This window comes from Equus caballus, chromosome 22 (assembly GCF_041296265.1).
Source record: "Equus caballus isolate H_3958 breed thoroughbred chromosome 22, TB-T2T, whole genome shotgun sequence".
In the NCBI taxonomy this organism is placed as follows: domain Eukaryota; kingdom Metazoa; phylum Chordata; class Mammalia; order Perissodactyla; family Equidae; genus Equus; species Equus caballus.
In genome coordinates, this window is record NC_091705.1 from 26,593,896 (window position 1) to 26,610,131 (window position 16,236).

General features: G+C 47.5%; 3 protein-coding genes across 70 annotated transcripts in view; 1 reads left to right on the plus strand and 2 right to left on the minus strand.

Moving 5' to 3' along the window:
- PIGU (phosphatidylinositol glycan anchor biosynthesis class U) overlaps positions 1–2,996 on the minus strand; it is a 114,902-nt gene extending 111,906 nt beyond the window's left edge. The window contains exons 1-2 of one of the 4 annotated variants that reach the window (XM_070247369.1): positions 2,684–2,971; positions 804–827 (exon numbers count right to left, since the gene is read on the minus strand). The gene's annotated coding sequence lies outside the window, so the exon portion shown is untranslated. Of the gene's footprint in view, positions 1–803; positions 828–2,683 lie in introns of all 4 variants that reach the window. The other 3 variants (XM_070247367.1, XM_070247370.1, XM_070247371.1) reach the window with 3 other exon arrangements.
- TP53INP2 (tumor protein p53 inducible nuclear protein 2) overlaps positions 1–6,222 on the plus strand; it is a 29,043-nt gene extending 22,821 nt beyond the window's left edge. For 27 of the 33 annotated variants that reach the window (XM_070247394.1, XM_070247373.1, XM_023626416.2 and 24 more), the window contains 3 exons: positions 1,473–1,647; positions 2,053–2,341; positions 2,836–6,222. In XM_070247394.1, coding sequence (XP_070103495.1) covers positions 1,524–1,647; positions 2,053–2,341; positions 2,836–3,088 — 666 coding nt within the window. In that variant the 5' untranslated portion in view covers positions 1,473–1,523 and the 3' untranslated portion in view covers positions 3,089–6,222. The remainder of the gene's footprint in view (positions 1–1,472; positions 1,648–2,052; positions 2,342–2,835) is intronic. The other 6 variants (XM_070247395.1, XM_070247398.1, XM_070247396.1 and 3 more) reach the window with 1 other exon arrangement.
- A 1,143-nt stretch (positions 6,223–7,365) lies between these two features.
- Positions 7,366–16,236, minus strand: part of NCOA6 (nuclear receptor coactivator 6) — a 102,952-nt gene continuing 94,081 nt past the window's right edge. For 25 of the 33 annotated variants that reach the window (XM_070247360.1, XM_070247355.1, XM_070247353.1 and 22 more), the window contains 2 exons: positions 15,867–16,015; positions 7,366–7,937 (listed from right to left, as the gene is read on the minus strand). In XM_070247360.1, the coding sequence (XP_070103461.1) occupies positions 7,894–7,937; positions 15,867–16,015 (193 nt within the window). In that variant the 3' untranslated portion in view covers positions 7,366–7,893. The remainder of the gene's footprint in view (positions 7,938–15,866; positions 16,016–16,236) is intronic. The other 8 variants (XM_070247358.1, XM_070247349.1, XM_070247345.1 and 5 more) reach the window with 1 other exon arrangement.

Below are 16,236 nucleotides of genomic sequence, written 5' to 3' on the forward strand. Positions count from 1 at the left end.
CCCTAGAGGAAGGTGACAAGGGGCTCAGTAGCAAAACTGTCAATCATCTTCAGGGGACAGATGTGGAGGGCCAAGCTTTAGGGACATCCAGGGGGTCTGGCCAGGAGCTCCTAGCCCAGGTCTAGTCCTGTGCTAGGCTGTGAGGTGGGGAGAGGGGCAGATCGAGAGCCACCTTCTTAGTGTCTCCATGGAGCAGGGGGTCTCCTTACTCATCTTCACCCAGGGAAGGGCTGATTGAGGGTTTAAGTCCTGGTCCAACCCTCAGTGCTCATCCTTAAGGGCTCCTAGGGTCTGATAGCTCCCTCCCTCCCTCATCACCTCCCACTGACCTGCTGTCTCCCTGGGGCCAGGCAACCTGATCCTCCTCCCAGCCAGGATGCTGCCCTTGAGCAGGAGTTTACGACTAGGGGGGCAGAGGGGGAAGGGCCTGTGGGAATAGGATCTTTGAACTTTGTCTGTCAGACATGACTGAGGGCTTTGCGATCACATGGTGAGACGGTAGCAGTTCTGTGGGATTTCTGCTAGGCAGCACTTTTCAAACCACCCAGGCTCGAGTAGTGGTTCTAATCTCTGGGGTCAAGGACTGCTGTTTAGGAAATCATGATGAAAACCATGGTCCTTCTTTGCATAACAATACACAGGGACAATGGCCTCTCGCCACCAGGTTAAAAATGCCTAATCCAGACAGACATCCAGCTATGGATTATAGTGGTTATGGCTGCTGCCTCTAGAATCTGACTGCATGGGTTCAAATCCTACCTCTGTATCTTACTAGCTGTGAGACTTTGGGCAAGTTACCTTACCTCTCTGAGACTCAGTTTCTTTATCTGTAAAAGAGAGATAATAATTATACTCACTTCCTAGAGTTGTTGTGAGGATTACATGGGGTAATATAGGTAAAGCGATTAGTATAGTACCTGGCACATGAATGTTCGCTGTATTATGATAATGATGATAAATAATCACAATATTGGGCAATTTCTTTCTTGCTTGGATAACTCCTATTTACCCTTCAAGGTCCAGCTTGGATGCCCAATCCTCTGGAAACCTTCCCTGACAGAGTCTGGTCATATATATCACTCCTTCCATGTCCCTAGAGCATGGAATAATATTAATAACTAGTTGATTAGTTTACTGACTTCTTACTCTGAGTCCAGGTACTATTCTAAGCACTTTGTGTTTAGCTTATTTAATTCTTATAAGGACCCAGAGGAGGGTACCATTATCATTGCCATGTGACAGACGAGAAATCTAAAGCACAGATAAGTTAAATAACTTCCTAAGGCCACATAGAAAACAGAAAAGCCTGAGGGCAGGCTTAGCTACCAGAAAGTGCATAGGTGGCAAAGCGTCCCCACACGTCCCTGCTGTACTCTTGTCACTGCTCTGGGGGCTGGGGGTGGTATCCGGAAGTCAGGAGTGGGGGTAAACTTCAGTCAGTGGTGGCCCTGACTACTCTCTACACCTCCCAGGTTTCTGCACTGCCATAGGGCGCCCCCCTGAGGCCGCTTCACTTCCCCACCATGTTCCAGCGCCTCACTAGCCTTTTCTTCAGCAACCCCCAGCCCACTGAGGACCCTGACTGCCCCGGAGCCTTCGTCTCCGAGGAGGATGAAGTGGATGGCTGGCTCATCATTGACTTGCCGGGTGAGGCCTGAGTCAGGGACCAGGACTCTGACTCCTGGGTCTGTGAAGTAAGGGCAGGTGGCCGAGCAGCAAAGGGGAAGGGAGCTGCTTGGGGATTGGGGAGTTCCCTCAGGCCTACTGGGCAATCTGGGGCTGAGGCAGTGACACTGGAGGTGGGGTAACAGGGTCCCATCCCATGCAAGCCGGGGGATCTCTGGGCGGCACAGTGTTGGGACCCACACTTCACGTACCCTCGGGAAGCAGGTCGAGACTCCTGGCCTGTGGGTGCCCCTTGGGCGCAGCGGGCAGAGCAGCGGGTCTGACTAACGATACTCTTTCTCTCCCCGCCCCCCTGTGTCCGGTGTGTGTGTGTCCCTCCCCGCTGCACCCCCTCCTCCATATGGCTCCCCCTCCCGCACTCCATAGACAGCTACGCGGCTCCACCCAGCCCTGGGGCCGCCCCTGCCCCCGCAGGCCGCCCTCCGCCCGCGCCCTCCTTGATGGACGAGAGCTGGTTTGTTACCCCTCCCGCCTGTTTTACTGCAGAGGGTCCCGGACTTGGGCCCGCCCGCCTCCAGAGCAGCCCCCTGGAGGACCTCCTCATCGAGCACCCCAGCATGTCCGTTTACGTCACCGGCAGCACCATAGTGCTGGAGCCCGGGCCCCCTTCCCCGCACCCCGACGCTGCCCTGCCTGACGGTGATCTTAGCGATGGGTGAGCCGGCCGGGGGCGGAGCCTGGAGGCCTAGAGAGGCGTATCTCGGAGGCGCGGGTCCTGCCCCGCACTGAGGGGGCGGGACCCTCAGGGGCGTCTCTTAGTGGCAAAGGGCGGGCCTATGGCCAGGGACAGGGCTGGGAGCGGGGGACTGGGGCGGGGCTCTGAGCTACTGAGAGGCGTGGCTTCGTGGCTGGGGCGGGGTTTGGGGGAGAGGCAGTTGAGAGGCTTGGGATGGGTTTGGAGGCTGGAGGAAGGAAGCCAGAGCGTCGAGGGGGTCGGGTTTCTAGAGGCTTGTACAAAAGGCAAGAAGAGCGGAGGCTTCCCTGGGGTCTGGCTTACCTGTGGCCAGGGCTAGGAGGAAGGGCCGGCGCGCTATGAATAGAGACTGGCACTGCTCCAGGCGAGGGTGCGGGGACAGGGTGGGAGGCTCCAGTGCTCTTCTCCGCCCTCCGACTGTCTGGCTCTGACCGAGCCCTGCTTTGTCCCCGCAGGGAGTTGGCGCCTGCCCGCCGAGAGACCCGGGCCCTGCACCACGCCGCCGCCCCTCTGCCGGCGCGGGCTGCGCTGCTGGAGAAGGGGGGCCAGGCGCGGCGGCTGCAGCGGGCCCGGCAGCGGGCCGAGCGCCACGCGCTGAGCGCCAAGGTGGTGCAACGGCAGAACCGCGCCCGCGAGAGCCGCCCGCGCCGCCCCAAGCACCAGGGCAGCTTCGTCTACCAGCCGTGCCAGCGCCAGTTCAACTACTGAGCGTCCGCTGGCCGCACCACAGCCCCCTCGCCGACGCCTGACCCCTGTCGGGCCCCTCCGCCGCAGCCAGTGCGCTGCTCGAGGGGCGCCCGAGGCCCGCCTCAGGCTGGACATCACAACCTTCCTCTTTCTTAAGTGTGTGAGGTGGGGTGATAGCCCCCCTCTCCCTCAATGTCCCCACCTCTGATCCTCTAATCTGCCTCTGAATCCCCCCCTGTCTTTCACCCTTCCTCCTCTGGCCGCCATGCCCAGCATCTAATCCTCCATTTCCCCTACCCCGACACTCCATTCTTCCTTCTCTGGTCCGCGTCCCGCATCCCGCATCCCGCCCTCTGCCCTGACATTCCCCTTCATCCTTGCCCCCTAGTCCTCTACCTCTGGCCCACTCCTGATTCTCAGTCTTTCTTCCAGTCCCAGATCTGGCTCATTCCCTACCTTCAACTCCCACTTTACGAGCCACACCCTATCTCATGTTTGGCACTACACTCATTCCTTCTCCCTTATTATTCATTCCCAGTAATTCCCTCCCAAATGGGGGGGGGGGGGGCGGGGGGCGGGGAGGAGAGACACTGAAACTAAAGGGTTCTGCCTTTAGTCTCCCCCTTCCCTCTCCCCTGGGGGCTGGGCTCCTTGGAGTTGCTTAGGCATGAAAAGGTGATGTACGTGGAAGAGGTCTGTGAGATGTGAGCTAGAGGGAGAAGGTGGAGGGAATCAAGGGAAAGAGACAGCCTACTGGAGAGGTAGACAGGACAGACAGGTTGAGAAGCTATAAGGAGCAGGGCACCATGGGAGCTGGCACTGTGCTTGCTCAGAGAGGCCAAACTCTGCTCTCAGGCTGAAGCCTAGAGTCTACCCCCACTTCCCTTTCCTATAATTCCACCTCCCAAATCTCTTCCTGAAATCCAACCCTCTGCAGGCCCTTGAGTCTGAAGGGCTTAGTTAGTATCTTGCTGCCCCATCCACAACATGTCATCCCAGGAGTAGAGGCTGGGCAAGGCCCTGCCATCCTGGCCATCTGTTCACATGCCCAAGGTGCTAGAACTAGCTTAGGAGAGATGCAGGTCAGAGGGCTTCTAGGCAGGGGAAGTGCACACCCCAGAGTAAGAATGCAGAGGAATGATGCTGTGGAGGTGAAGCCATCCCAAGACTGACAGCTCAGTCTTCATCTTGCTCTAGCCTTGTATTTCACACCCTGCCCAGGATGGCTAATAAACATTCTTGGGTAGGAGGCCAGGAGCCCCACTGTCCCAATCCCCAAATAGTCCTTATCCAGGTTCAGGGCCTTCAGGGGCCTCTGCTCATTTTCTCCCTCAGGGCTCTCTTCCTTTCTACGCTGTGGGAGAAATGGGTGCCCTATAGTTCCCCTCCCCTCCCCCTCCAGTAAGTACTTGGAGAAGGGAACCCGAATCCCTGGGTGAGACAGAGGGGTCGGGGCAGCCAGCTTTCCCCTTCTCATGGTGAGACTGAATTTTGGGCTCAGACACCAGCAACAGCCTCTTGGGATGCCCGGAGTTGCTTCCCTTTTCCTCTTTCTAACAGTCCTTTTCTAGTGTGTGCTCTTCTTCCCTGAAACTTTTAAGATTTCCTGTTACATACTAACATAAGTCTTCCCCCTCACCCCAATTCCAGGTTTCCAGCTGCCTTCCCTGACCCTAGAGCCCCAAGCCTCATGTGGGGTGTGTGGGCAAGGCAGGGGGTAGCCCCATGAATACTGGGATGGGGACAGAGGAAGCCCTGTTGGAGTCTCCTATGCAAGGGAGTAAGCCAAATTTACACTAAAAGCAGATCAAAGTCCCCACACCAGTCCACTAGGGTCCCAGTAGCTGACAACCTTGCTCCTCTCCCCAAGGTTCTCCTTCAGCTAGGACCTAGTCACTTTTATTCTTCCAGCCAACCCTTGGTCGTTTCACAGCCAGCTTAAGGTCTTCAGCACTTCCAAGAACTGAAACTCCCTCCAATTCTTCCTGCCTATTCCTTTACTGCCAGCTTGGGCCTAGGCTCAGTCCTGGGCAGTGCCCAGGATCCTTCTGGTGCAGGAAGAGTGAGACATAGTGCATTTGGCTCAAATTTCAAAGGGCCTCTCCCTTACCCATATTTCTGGAGTCTCCTGTAGTTCTAGAACCCTCCAATCTCATCACCAGGCTAGTTGCAAGGCTCATGTTTTTGTACTTTCCTATAGATTCTGTAGCATTGAGTGTGGCAGTATTTTAATTGTGTATAGATTTCTAAGAACCAACACTACTCAGTCTCCTGCTAGTCTGACTCCTGAAGCATCAGAACTTGTCATACTGTACTGACTGTGTATGTGCCTTTCACCTTGAGCATGCTTCAGGATATATTTTTTTAAACCACAGAACTTGAATACATGAGGGAACCAGAATTCACAAAGTCCTATGCAACCTTAGACAGGAGGGGGTTAGAGAGTCTGTCTTGACTGATGTTTTCAGAGACCCTGGAGAAGTCTGTTCCAGTTTGTGAGTATTAGTTAATGTCAATACTACCAGCACTTTGCCAAAACTGAGTATGTCAGAGGGACTCCTGTTTCTAGAAAGAGTCCCAATTACATCAAAGGGCAACTTAGAGTAATTCCCCAATCTGTCTGAGTGCTCTCTTCAAGCTGGGTGTCACTTTTCAGCCTTTGCCAGTCTGGCCCCAGCAGGGTAACACGTGTGTATGAATGCAGTTTGCTGATGTTCTGGAGTATGCCTGCTCCCCAGCCCCCACCTGGAACCCTGATGAATTTGTTCTGACCCATAATGTCTTAGGTGAAACGAGGACCCCACCAGAGCTCTTGGATGCCTCCTCAGATCCATGTGGCTTTATGTGAGGGAACTGAATGCAGACATACCTTAGCCCCTTATATTTTCCCTCTTGCCCTGCCACGTAGTTCCAAATGGAACCAACAAGTTGAGTGCATCCCTCTTGGGTGTTTTGTGTTGAGATTGGCTGAAATGAGGAGACTCTGGTTGACCGTGTTGTGACATGTCAACAGACTCAAGGACACAACCACCTCGACTTGGTCATGTGGCATGCCTGTGTATGTGTGTAACAGGATTCTGATTGTTAAACTGTAATGTTATCCTCTATGGGAGAAAAAAATTAATATAAAGAAAAATAAAAATCTATTTAAAGCACATTATGCTTTCTGTTTGAGTAGAGCTGAAGTAGAAGCATGCTGCAATGTCAAGCATAGTACTGGCATAGGGTAGTATTATTAGGCTGGCTTTGGTTCTGGTTGTGTGTGTCATACAGGGAAGGAAAAGGGTAGATAAGCTTGCTGGGAACAAAGGCAGACAATGTTGGGTCTGACTCATAAATAACTACTTTTAGAGGATCCTTATAAGACATATGTACACTAAGACAGTTGAAATAGAGATGAGAATAAGAGCATGACAGAATCACCGACTCATCCTTTTTGTCTCACGCATTGGGTTATGGCAAGGGCAGAGTCACTGCAGGGGAAGGGATGGAATATATATCCAGCTGTAGGAGACGCTGCAGAAAGCTGACGCCCAGACAAAGACAGGGCCCCAAATGTTGGAGTCCCCTGAAGTTTCGGGAGGGGAGTAGGGGCAGAAGCAGCTGGTTTGGAGACTACAAATTTTTAGGTAAGAATTGAGCCAGGAAAGGGAAAAAACCTGGTCATGTTGATGAGAAGTCACCCTTAAGCCTGATGCAGATGAGAAACAGGGCAGCCAAAGAGTGGAATATAGTGGACATCTCTGAAGTACAGAACACAAAATGACCGCTTCTATTTGGGAACTACCCCCTCTAACCACAGAACTGGACTGAAGGTGGAAAGCTGACTTAAACTGGGCTAGATTCTTGATGCTGTTACAAAGAATCTTGCTGGTCAGTCTGGGCTTATCTCCTGAATGGAGGTGTAAACACAGTTGTTTTGGAGCAACCCATCACATGCATGGAGAAGCAGAAATATGAGGTGGAAAAAAAGTGCTATTTGGGTTGCTGATGGCTTCCAGTCCCTAGAAAATCCTGGGTGGCCTTTGATCCTCTCTAAGTTGATTCTGTTATCTGCAGCAAAAGAAATTTGACTAATGTATACCAAAGTGCCCAGTAGACTGCTGAAAAGGGCTAGTTTCTTTAAAGCCAAGAATGAGTTGAGTGAACAAACGTGCATTTTTCTCAACTTGCCAGGTGCATCTCAGGTGCAATGAGGACAAGACGGGATTCTAATTCACAAAGAAGGCTGTTCCTATTCATTTATGGTCCAAAGAGCGAGCTTGCTCACCCAATGATCCCTTACCAATAACATAACGTTTATGTTCTAGGACAAAGACATTTATTTAACACATTCAGTATTTCACATTGTACAAACCCTTAGATTCTCTTTATTCACTGGTCCATTTCTACAACAAATACATCCAAAACACTATATAATAAAATTATTTACAACATTTCCAAATGAGAAGATTCCTTTTGCTCCCACTACTGCTATTCACACACAGTACTTCCACAGCACAATACATCATTAGAAGATCTAAAAATGCTCACCCTGTACTCTAGGCTGCTTAGGAAATGTGAAAACTAATAACATAATCGCATTAGCTCCTCTCAATACATGGTAACATTTTAGAAACCTTGAACTTCATCTTGCAACACCAAGGGGGTTCAACAACTCTGCTTTCCCCATTGCACTTTACGAAACAGGTTGCAGGGACTAGGAAAAGGGCCACATTGTTAAAATGACTAACTGTACAGAAATGGATTTTAAAAAGTCACAGCTCAAAATTGCTCTTTGTAAAATTCACACACATTTACAAGTATCAAGTCGCTGTCCAGCTTGTTTACTTGGACTTTCTTCGCTTGGATTGCACCGCACTGGTTATGTCTGTGGGGGAAAGGAAGGACATGTTCAGCTGAGGCAACTCCTTGCAGCAATGCCTTTTAGATAGTCCACAAGAACCACGGCTGACCTAAGGAGAGCCCTATTGGACTCTGCATCAGTCTCCAGGCCTCAGAAGGGGCACTCAGTATGGAGAGGTTATCAGGCTTCTGCGGGAAGAAGGTATGGCCCTGTACATGAGGGCCTACGATCGGGGAAATGTGATACAGGTGGTGAGAGGTGAAGTGCACATACCCGGCTGAAAAAGTGGGAGGGGAGAGCTTCTTTAGCTGGGCAGTTGACACCACAATCTCTATCACCAGTTCCTAGTACCCGATGAAATGATGGATAGACTGACAGTGCTTTTGGTGAGAAATCAAGAGTGATGGCTACCAGGAAGTGAATAAATTGTGCCAGAGTGCAAAAAACCAGCCTGTGGATCCTTTTTGAAGCCAGGCCATTGTGTTGCTGTAAGGAACTCTTTGCCATGCTACAAAGTCTCTAAATAACATGACTGCGACCCTTGGTCAAGTGTCTACTGTAGCTTAGCCCGGTATATCAAGGCTGTGGATACATGCAGGCATTGAAGCAATTCAGAGCAAGCTACAGCCAGCTCTGAGCCCAGGTGAGCCTGAGGGCTTCATGGAAGAGGTGGGAACTAAGTGTGTTTTAATTACTCTAATTCCTCTTGTATTTTCATTGTCTTAATCAACTTAATCTTATCCCGTATTTAAACCATGGTTCTCAAAAACTTTTCCACAGAAACATCTTCTGCAGCAGAGTACAAGGAATAGCTTGAAGCTCTCCAAATGTAAATATTTCCTTAAAATCTCATACTGATCTTAAAAATTCACCCTCATTCTTCCTGCTGCTCCACAGTAGATATTTTGGTTTTAATATGAAAACAGTGTTTTTTTCTTCTTCTTCTTCTCCTCAAAGCTCCCCAGTATATAGTTGTATATTCTAGTTGTGAGTGACTCTGGTTGTGCTATGTGGGATGGCACCTCAGCATGGCCTGATGAGCGGTGCCATGTCCGTGCCCAGGATTCAAACCAGTGAAACCCTGGGCCACCAAAGCGGAGAGCGTGCACGAACTTAACCACTCGGGCACAGGACCGGCCCCCACAGTGTTTTAAAATTACTTTCCATCATGGGGGCCAGCCCCGTGGCGCAGTGGTTAAGTTCGCACGTTCTGCTTCTCAGCGGCCCAGGGTTCGCCGGTTAGGATCCCAGGTGTGGACATGGCACAGCTTGGCAAGCCATGCTGTGGTAGGCGTCCCACATGTAAAGCAGAGGAAGATAGGCACCGATGTTAACTCAGGGCCAGTCTTCCTCAGCAAAAAGAGGAGGATTGGCAGTAGTTAGTTCAGGGCTAATCTTCCTCCAAAAAAAAAAAAAATTACGTCCCATTAGGAGAAAAAAATGTTTTCTAACACATTAATGTGTAAGATAAATCAGACCTATCCATTTCTGGAAACTAGGCTGAATTTTCTGATGATGCATTCTATGTTCAATGTTCTAAGCAATTTTTCTTCTCTCTTTTGTATCATAAGTATTTTGAGAGCCCAGACTCAAAATGTAGATGCAAAAAGAAAAATTTTACTGCTCTACTAGCTACAGGAATTACTAAGAAGTGAGGCCTTGATGACTTTTCAAGAAGTGACCTGTACAATGTTTCTGAGCTTCTACTAGTGGAAATTTCAATATGCTTATCTTCTTGTTGAGAGGACATACTGCTTGTGCCATGTGGTAGAATCAGTCTCTCTGATTTACTCATTAGTCTTCTGCTACTCAGAGGGTAGTTAATCTGACAGGATGTTGATAACGGTGTTCTTTATTTTAATTCCATATAAATAAACTAAGAGTCTTATACAGCCCACAACTCCCCATAATTAACTCTTTACGTCTAACTCTCAAGCTGCATTTTCACTGTAGCAAATCTGTCATTTGCAGTAAAACTATATATAGAATTTTGACTGAGAGTTCATCCTTAGAAAAATAACTGTTAATAGGTCAACTTTGGGAACTTCTCCTTTGTTGTGATAGGAAGGATCAAGTGGGCTGAGAAACACATATATGGCTGCAAAAAGAGGTGGGGAGTCGGGGGAACAAGCAACCTCAGGCTCTTCCCCCCTCCTTCCTTGCTTGTTCCCATCTGTCACTGCTCCAAAGCACCCAATAATCTGGCAGGCTGCCTCTGCTTCTGCGGATGAATCAACGAGTGGGGCCATGAGTAAACAAGTGATTTATGCTAGACACTGCAAAAAAATAATCTTTTAGATACCAGTGGGAGGTAGGAGTGGTGGTGTAGGGTGTACTTTTATATTTCTATGAGGGAAAAAACCATATCAACCTGATTTTGAAATGTCTTGTCACTTTCCCTGGATAAATCTAGCCCATCTGGGTCACAGAGCAAAGTCACTTTTGATGTCTTTATAAATATGTCTGAAAAAATGAGTTTTTTGTTTTTATGGTTCAATTTTATACTTCCTCCAAAATGTTACCACTCCACTGAACACATTGAGAATCCAGAGACAAACTCTTTAAGGTAAGGAATTCTAGGGAAGTAATATAGTGGCTGATAGAACATTCAGGGTATACTTCAGGCCTGTTCCTAAAGGCTGCCTAGCTTATCTGACTATGCATAATCCCACTCCCAAGCCCCCATAATAACACCATACTGGGAAAAAAAAATCACATATTGTTGAAAAATTCTCAGTTTTTTATTTTATTTTATTTTGAGGAAGATTAGCCCTGAGCTAACTGCTGCCAATCCTCCTCTTTTTGCTGAGGAAGACTGGCCCTGAGCTAACATCCGTGCCCATCTTCCTCTACTTTATACGTGGGACGCCTGCCACAGCATGGTGTGCCAAGCGGTGCCATGTCCTCACCCGGGATCCGAACCGGCGAACCCCAGCCCGCCGAAGCAGAACGTGTGCACTTTACCACTGTGCCACCAGGCCGGCCCCAATTCTCAGTTTTTTAAACCATCAAGGATTTTACAAATTAATGTCTTCACGGATATACAAACAGTCCAAAGACTAATAGTGTAGTTACATCATTTATATTAATATTTTAGAACAAACTATATGGTAAAGAACTGGGTCAATAGTCTTTCAGGTGGTGGTCCACGTATGTCCTTGGGGAACATTTAAATTTATAATTTGATAAGGGCATTTTTTCAGCCTGGTTGCCTCAGGTTGACTTTAAGCAAATTTGGTCAAATCTATAGTATAAGGTTCTATTAAATCTTCTAGTATCTTCCTTTACCTTCCGAGGAATTTAAAAAATTGACCTTGACCTTGCTCACTTCATTGTGCTTTCTACTCTATTACTTCTAGCCAGAATTTCTATTTAATTGTAAAGAAGTCTGGAAATTTCCTTTCAAAATTTGCATGGTAGGCTTGTAAATAATGCTACAAGAGTGCAGTTTCAGACAGTTATTATTCAGGGTTCTCCCATAAGATGTATGTAATTGTGCTCATTTGCCTTTCCACAAGAATAAGACTTCTGTTTTAAGTATATCTGTATACTGTTTTTTTTTTAAAGATTTTATTTTTTTCCTTTTTCTCCCCAAAGCCCCTAGTACATAGTTGTATATTCTTCGTTGTGGGTCCTTCTAGTTGTGGCATGTGGGACACTGCCTCAGCATGGTTTGATGAGCGGTGCCATGTCCGCGCCCAGGATTCGAACCAACAAAACACTGGGCTGCCTGCAGTGGAGCGCGCGAACTTAACCACTCGGCCACGGGGCCAGCCCCTGTATACTCTTGTTTTTTGACTGTTGCTTCTCAAGGCACTGGCTGTGGGCAGGGTAGAGCTATCACCCCACTTTGCTGTCAGAGGCATCTTAGGGCACCCTAGGGACACCGACTGCTGCTGCTGATTACAGGTTGCTCTGAACTTCCCTTCTATTAGCATATCTTCCCTGGTTTCAAACTTACACATTGAACTTCATGTTTTAAACTACGGATCCTTTTTCCCAGTTGAAAATATAACGACTATTATAAATATGAGAGTGAATAAAGAATAACAAGAGAAACTAGAAAAATCATTTCTGTTTTAATAGGGAACTCATCCTCTCAGGAAGCAGAACTACTCATTTGCATATTTGTAAACAACACATCTGATCAAGTGCAATTTTAAGAAGATATTCACTGATTTGTGGGAGCCAATTTCTGTGTCTGTAATTAAAAGTGTGTGTGGGGGACCCAACCAACCCAAAACAAAACAACAGATTGCAGGGGCGGGCCTGGTGGTGCAGTGGTTAAGTGTGCATGCTCCACTTCGGTGGCCCAGGGTTCGCCGGTTCAGATCCCGGGTGCGGACATGGCACCACTTGTCAGGCCATGCTGTGGTAGGCATCCCACATATAAAGTAGAGGAAGATGGGCATGGATGTTAGCTCAGGGCCAGTCTTCCTCAGCAAAAAGAGGAGGATTGGCAGCAGATGTTAGCTCAGGGCTAATCTTCCTCAAAAAAAAAAACCCAACAGATTGCAGTGACCCATCAACCATGTCGGCCTCTCTGGACTTGCCCAGAAATCATCTAGCCCACCTGCTCCAACTGGCAGTCTAGCAGGCCTTGGCCAGCATGACGTAAGCAAACTCTGTTCTCACAGCAGGAGCATGATTAATGTCACTGGTTCCCCAACAATACAAAAGTAGCAATACTTTTCATTATATACTCTTATTATACTTCTCAGCTTTCAAGATTCTCATGGAAAAAAAGAATGTTTTTGATTTTGTTTGTGCATATATGATCAAAATCTTATGAGTGCAAAACGGCAAAACCTTTTTCCTCCCTCAAAACTTTAAGAAGTACTGAAGCAGGAAGATGTTTCAGGTGCCCAGCTTGACATATGTCTCCAAGTTTGAGGTGCATAAATTTTAGAAACTAGGCTGATGTTTTGTAATCACTCCCTGGGTATGAGTTGAAATACAATCACTGAAGTTATTTTATGACTTTGGCTCACTTTTTGGATACAACATAGCAGGCCAAATAATATGCATATTTATTCTTTATTTTGGACCCAAGAGGTCTAACACTTAAAAACTAAAACAGCTATAGCACTCATTTCTGATTTAAAAGGTAACATACCCTAGGACAGTTAAGGACTGACAGCCTGAGGGCTTGAGGCTAATGTGGAGATCTATACATGACTGTGATTCCTGGGCTCTGGCCAGAGCTCTGCCATCCTCTAGGAAGACACTTACCCAGCACCCCTCCATGCAAGATCACAAAGCCTGGGAGTCATTATTTCCTCTCCTAAGTCAGTTGCTAAGACTGAAAGTGTAGATGGGGCAGGCCTTCCAACATGACCACCACCACCTGGGACAATGTCCAGTTTAAGTATACAGGTCTATTCCCCAGCCTCCTCCTAAAATAGGTTCCAGCTTTCCATCTTTTCTTGGCTGGCAGTTCACTACAGAGTGGCTCTAATTTGGGCATCTCTTCTAACTATCCCAGCTGTTCCTTAGATGAATTCTTTCTGGTGCACTGTAAATGACACCTTTAGTATCTTGAGGCTCTGGGCTCAGGCCAAGTTTCCAAAAATCTGGTGTGTCACATCTCTAAAGGCCAACGCTTTTTTACTGTTTGAAAGGTAAATAAACAGAAGCCTAGAAGACCTTGATCCTTTGGGAAAGTGAGGGGCTAAGAGAATACAGAGGATTGAGGGGAAGCAGAATTTCCCATAGAACTCCAGGAATCTTCCCTTTTGTTCTCCAGGTTTAGTACTCAATATATTGAAAGGTGTGCTCCTTCCAAACAAGTTTCTACCTAGGAGATGATTCCCAGAGACGAGGAAGAAGTTGTTGGTTTCATTTCTTTATCCAAGGAGGGGATACCTAAGAGGACCCTCCCTGTGGTGTACATGGTACGCCTGCAGAGGAAAGAAGGCCCCTCTCAACTTCTCCCCTCACTCTCTGGTGGGCTGAGGTAAGGTGACTTCTACACCTCTGCTTTACCAATGTATGATCTACGGACTGTGGCCTACTCCCAAGGGCTCTTGTGAGGCATCATGAAATTCCTGCCCAGAAACATGACCTGCCAACGACAGCTGAGTTCTCAGATCAGTGTCTGGTGTCTAGTGTTGGTGCACCCACAACCTGCCCTGGTCCTTCAGGCTGGTGTCCCAAGTGGTACTTGACTGTGTGTCTCAGCAGCCCTGCTGATATCAGGCACTTTGCCAGGATCCCAGCCCTTGCCCAATCTGAGCTATTCAAGCTCAGCACATTTCCTGAGAGGATGAAGTATCATACCCTTCTTCAGATCTGGGCCTTTGCATATGCTGTACCTTTTGCCTAGAAACTCCATTCAACCCTCATAGCGTGGATAACGCCTCCTCATTCTTTAGGTCTCAGCTTAAACATCATTTTGTCCAGAAAGCTTTGGCAGAGGAGCAAAGCATCCCAGCTATATGCTCCTACAGTACCATGTAATTTTGCTACCATAGCTTTAACATTTAACACTGTATTAGAGTCTGTTCTTCCGGCTAGCACGTAATTGAGGTGATGAAGACAGAGACTCTATCTATCTTTCCACTATTGTATCCCCAGAGCCTGGCATGTAGTAAGTACTTAATAAATAGTTGATAGATGGTTATTAATTTAATAATTATTGATTATATACCTCTTTGTATTGGGCATCATTCTAGGCATCAGAGATACAGTGGTGAGCAACACCAGACAGCTCCTGCTCTAATAGATGTCTATGTTAATTACCTATCACATATGTAGAGATAAAGCTACAAACGTGGTGTTATGAAGGAGAACACGATGCTATGATTTCTCATAGCAGTGACAACGAAGCTAAGTAGGGAGAGTAGAAAGTTAATGAAGTGCAGAGAGGAAGAAAGAGGGAAGAAAGCTTCCTGCAACAGGCATAACATATATAGGCTTGTGATAAGAGGGATGAGGATGGCATGTCTGAGTTGCTGAGGGAAGTCAGATGAGGCTTGGAGAGGGTGGCAGGGCCAGACCACATAAAATCCTGTGGTCCATGTTGATGCTTTTAGAGTTTAACCCTAATTACAATGGCAAATCATTGAGTTTTAAGCTAGGACAATAGTGAAGATGGGGAAAAACGCATGAATTTGGGCCATCTGAGATAAAATCAGCAGCTTTTTGTGATGGATTAGATGTGAGGGTAAGGGACAGAGGTGCCAAGGAGGACTTGCCCAATGGACAGATGGTGGTGCCATTCACTGAGATGGGGAACGATGGTGAGGACCACATACTGGGGGTGAAAAATCACAAGTCTAATTTCAGACATGTTGAGTTTGAGGTCCTCTTAAGGATGTACATGCAGTTGTCTAAGATCTCTAGAGGTCTGTACTAAAAATACAAATTCAGGAGTCATCTGTGAAAGGCTGTAATTAAATAACGGGGGCATGAATAAGATCAGTTAGGGAGAAAATATAAGTTGAAGAGAAAGGGCAACTCAGGATTGAAGTTTGAGGAAAGCCAACGTCTAATGGCTGGGTACAGAGACTGAGAAGGAACAGCCAGAAAATTATGGAGAGTTCTAGGTTACAGAAGCCAAGGGCAGGTTAATTCAAAAAGGAGATGGCAGTCAATAAAGAAGAGAAAACTGGTAGTGTAAGGTTCTTGAGAAGGTCACAGAAGGTGGGATCAAAGGCACAAGTGGGGGAACTGGCCTTAGACTTGAAGAGGGACAGCTGCTCTGTTATAGTGGGAGCAAAGGAGGACACTGGTAGATTTATGTCTTGGTAGTGAGAGTTGAGGGAGTTCTATTTTCTCTGTGAAGAGGTGAGAGTCTCTGCTGAGAGAGAGGCAAGAAAAGAGGGTCAGGGGGTTTAAAAAGAATAGAGAATGGGAAGAAGAGTTGACCACAGAAACACGTCTTCTCCTGCTGTGATAAGGATCCTATTCTTCTATTTGACCCACAAATAGCACCCACATCCCACTGCTAACCTTTAGTAGAGCTGGAGGCTGAAGCAGGCCGAGAGGATCGCTTACGATGTCCATTTTCCACACTTTCAGAAGCGGCAGTTGGCTCTTCAGTTCGGGAGTTTCTTCGGCTTGGGGTTTTTGACTTTTCAATTATCTCTTTGGGCTCACTGCTGACAGAGGGAAGCACAAAGTATCCAAGGAGGTGAGAGAACCAAGTCACAAAAAAAGGGCTTTTCAGATAGAGTTTCATTTATAAGGCAGCAGATTAAGAACTACATAGTTATTCTGGAGAGAAAATATTCCACCCTGGGACAATGAGCACAATTAACTGTCTACATAACTGACAATTTAAAAGTGAGTCTAGTTTGTTTCAATAGTAAAAATAAAATAC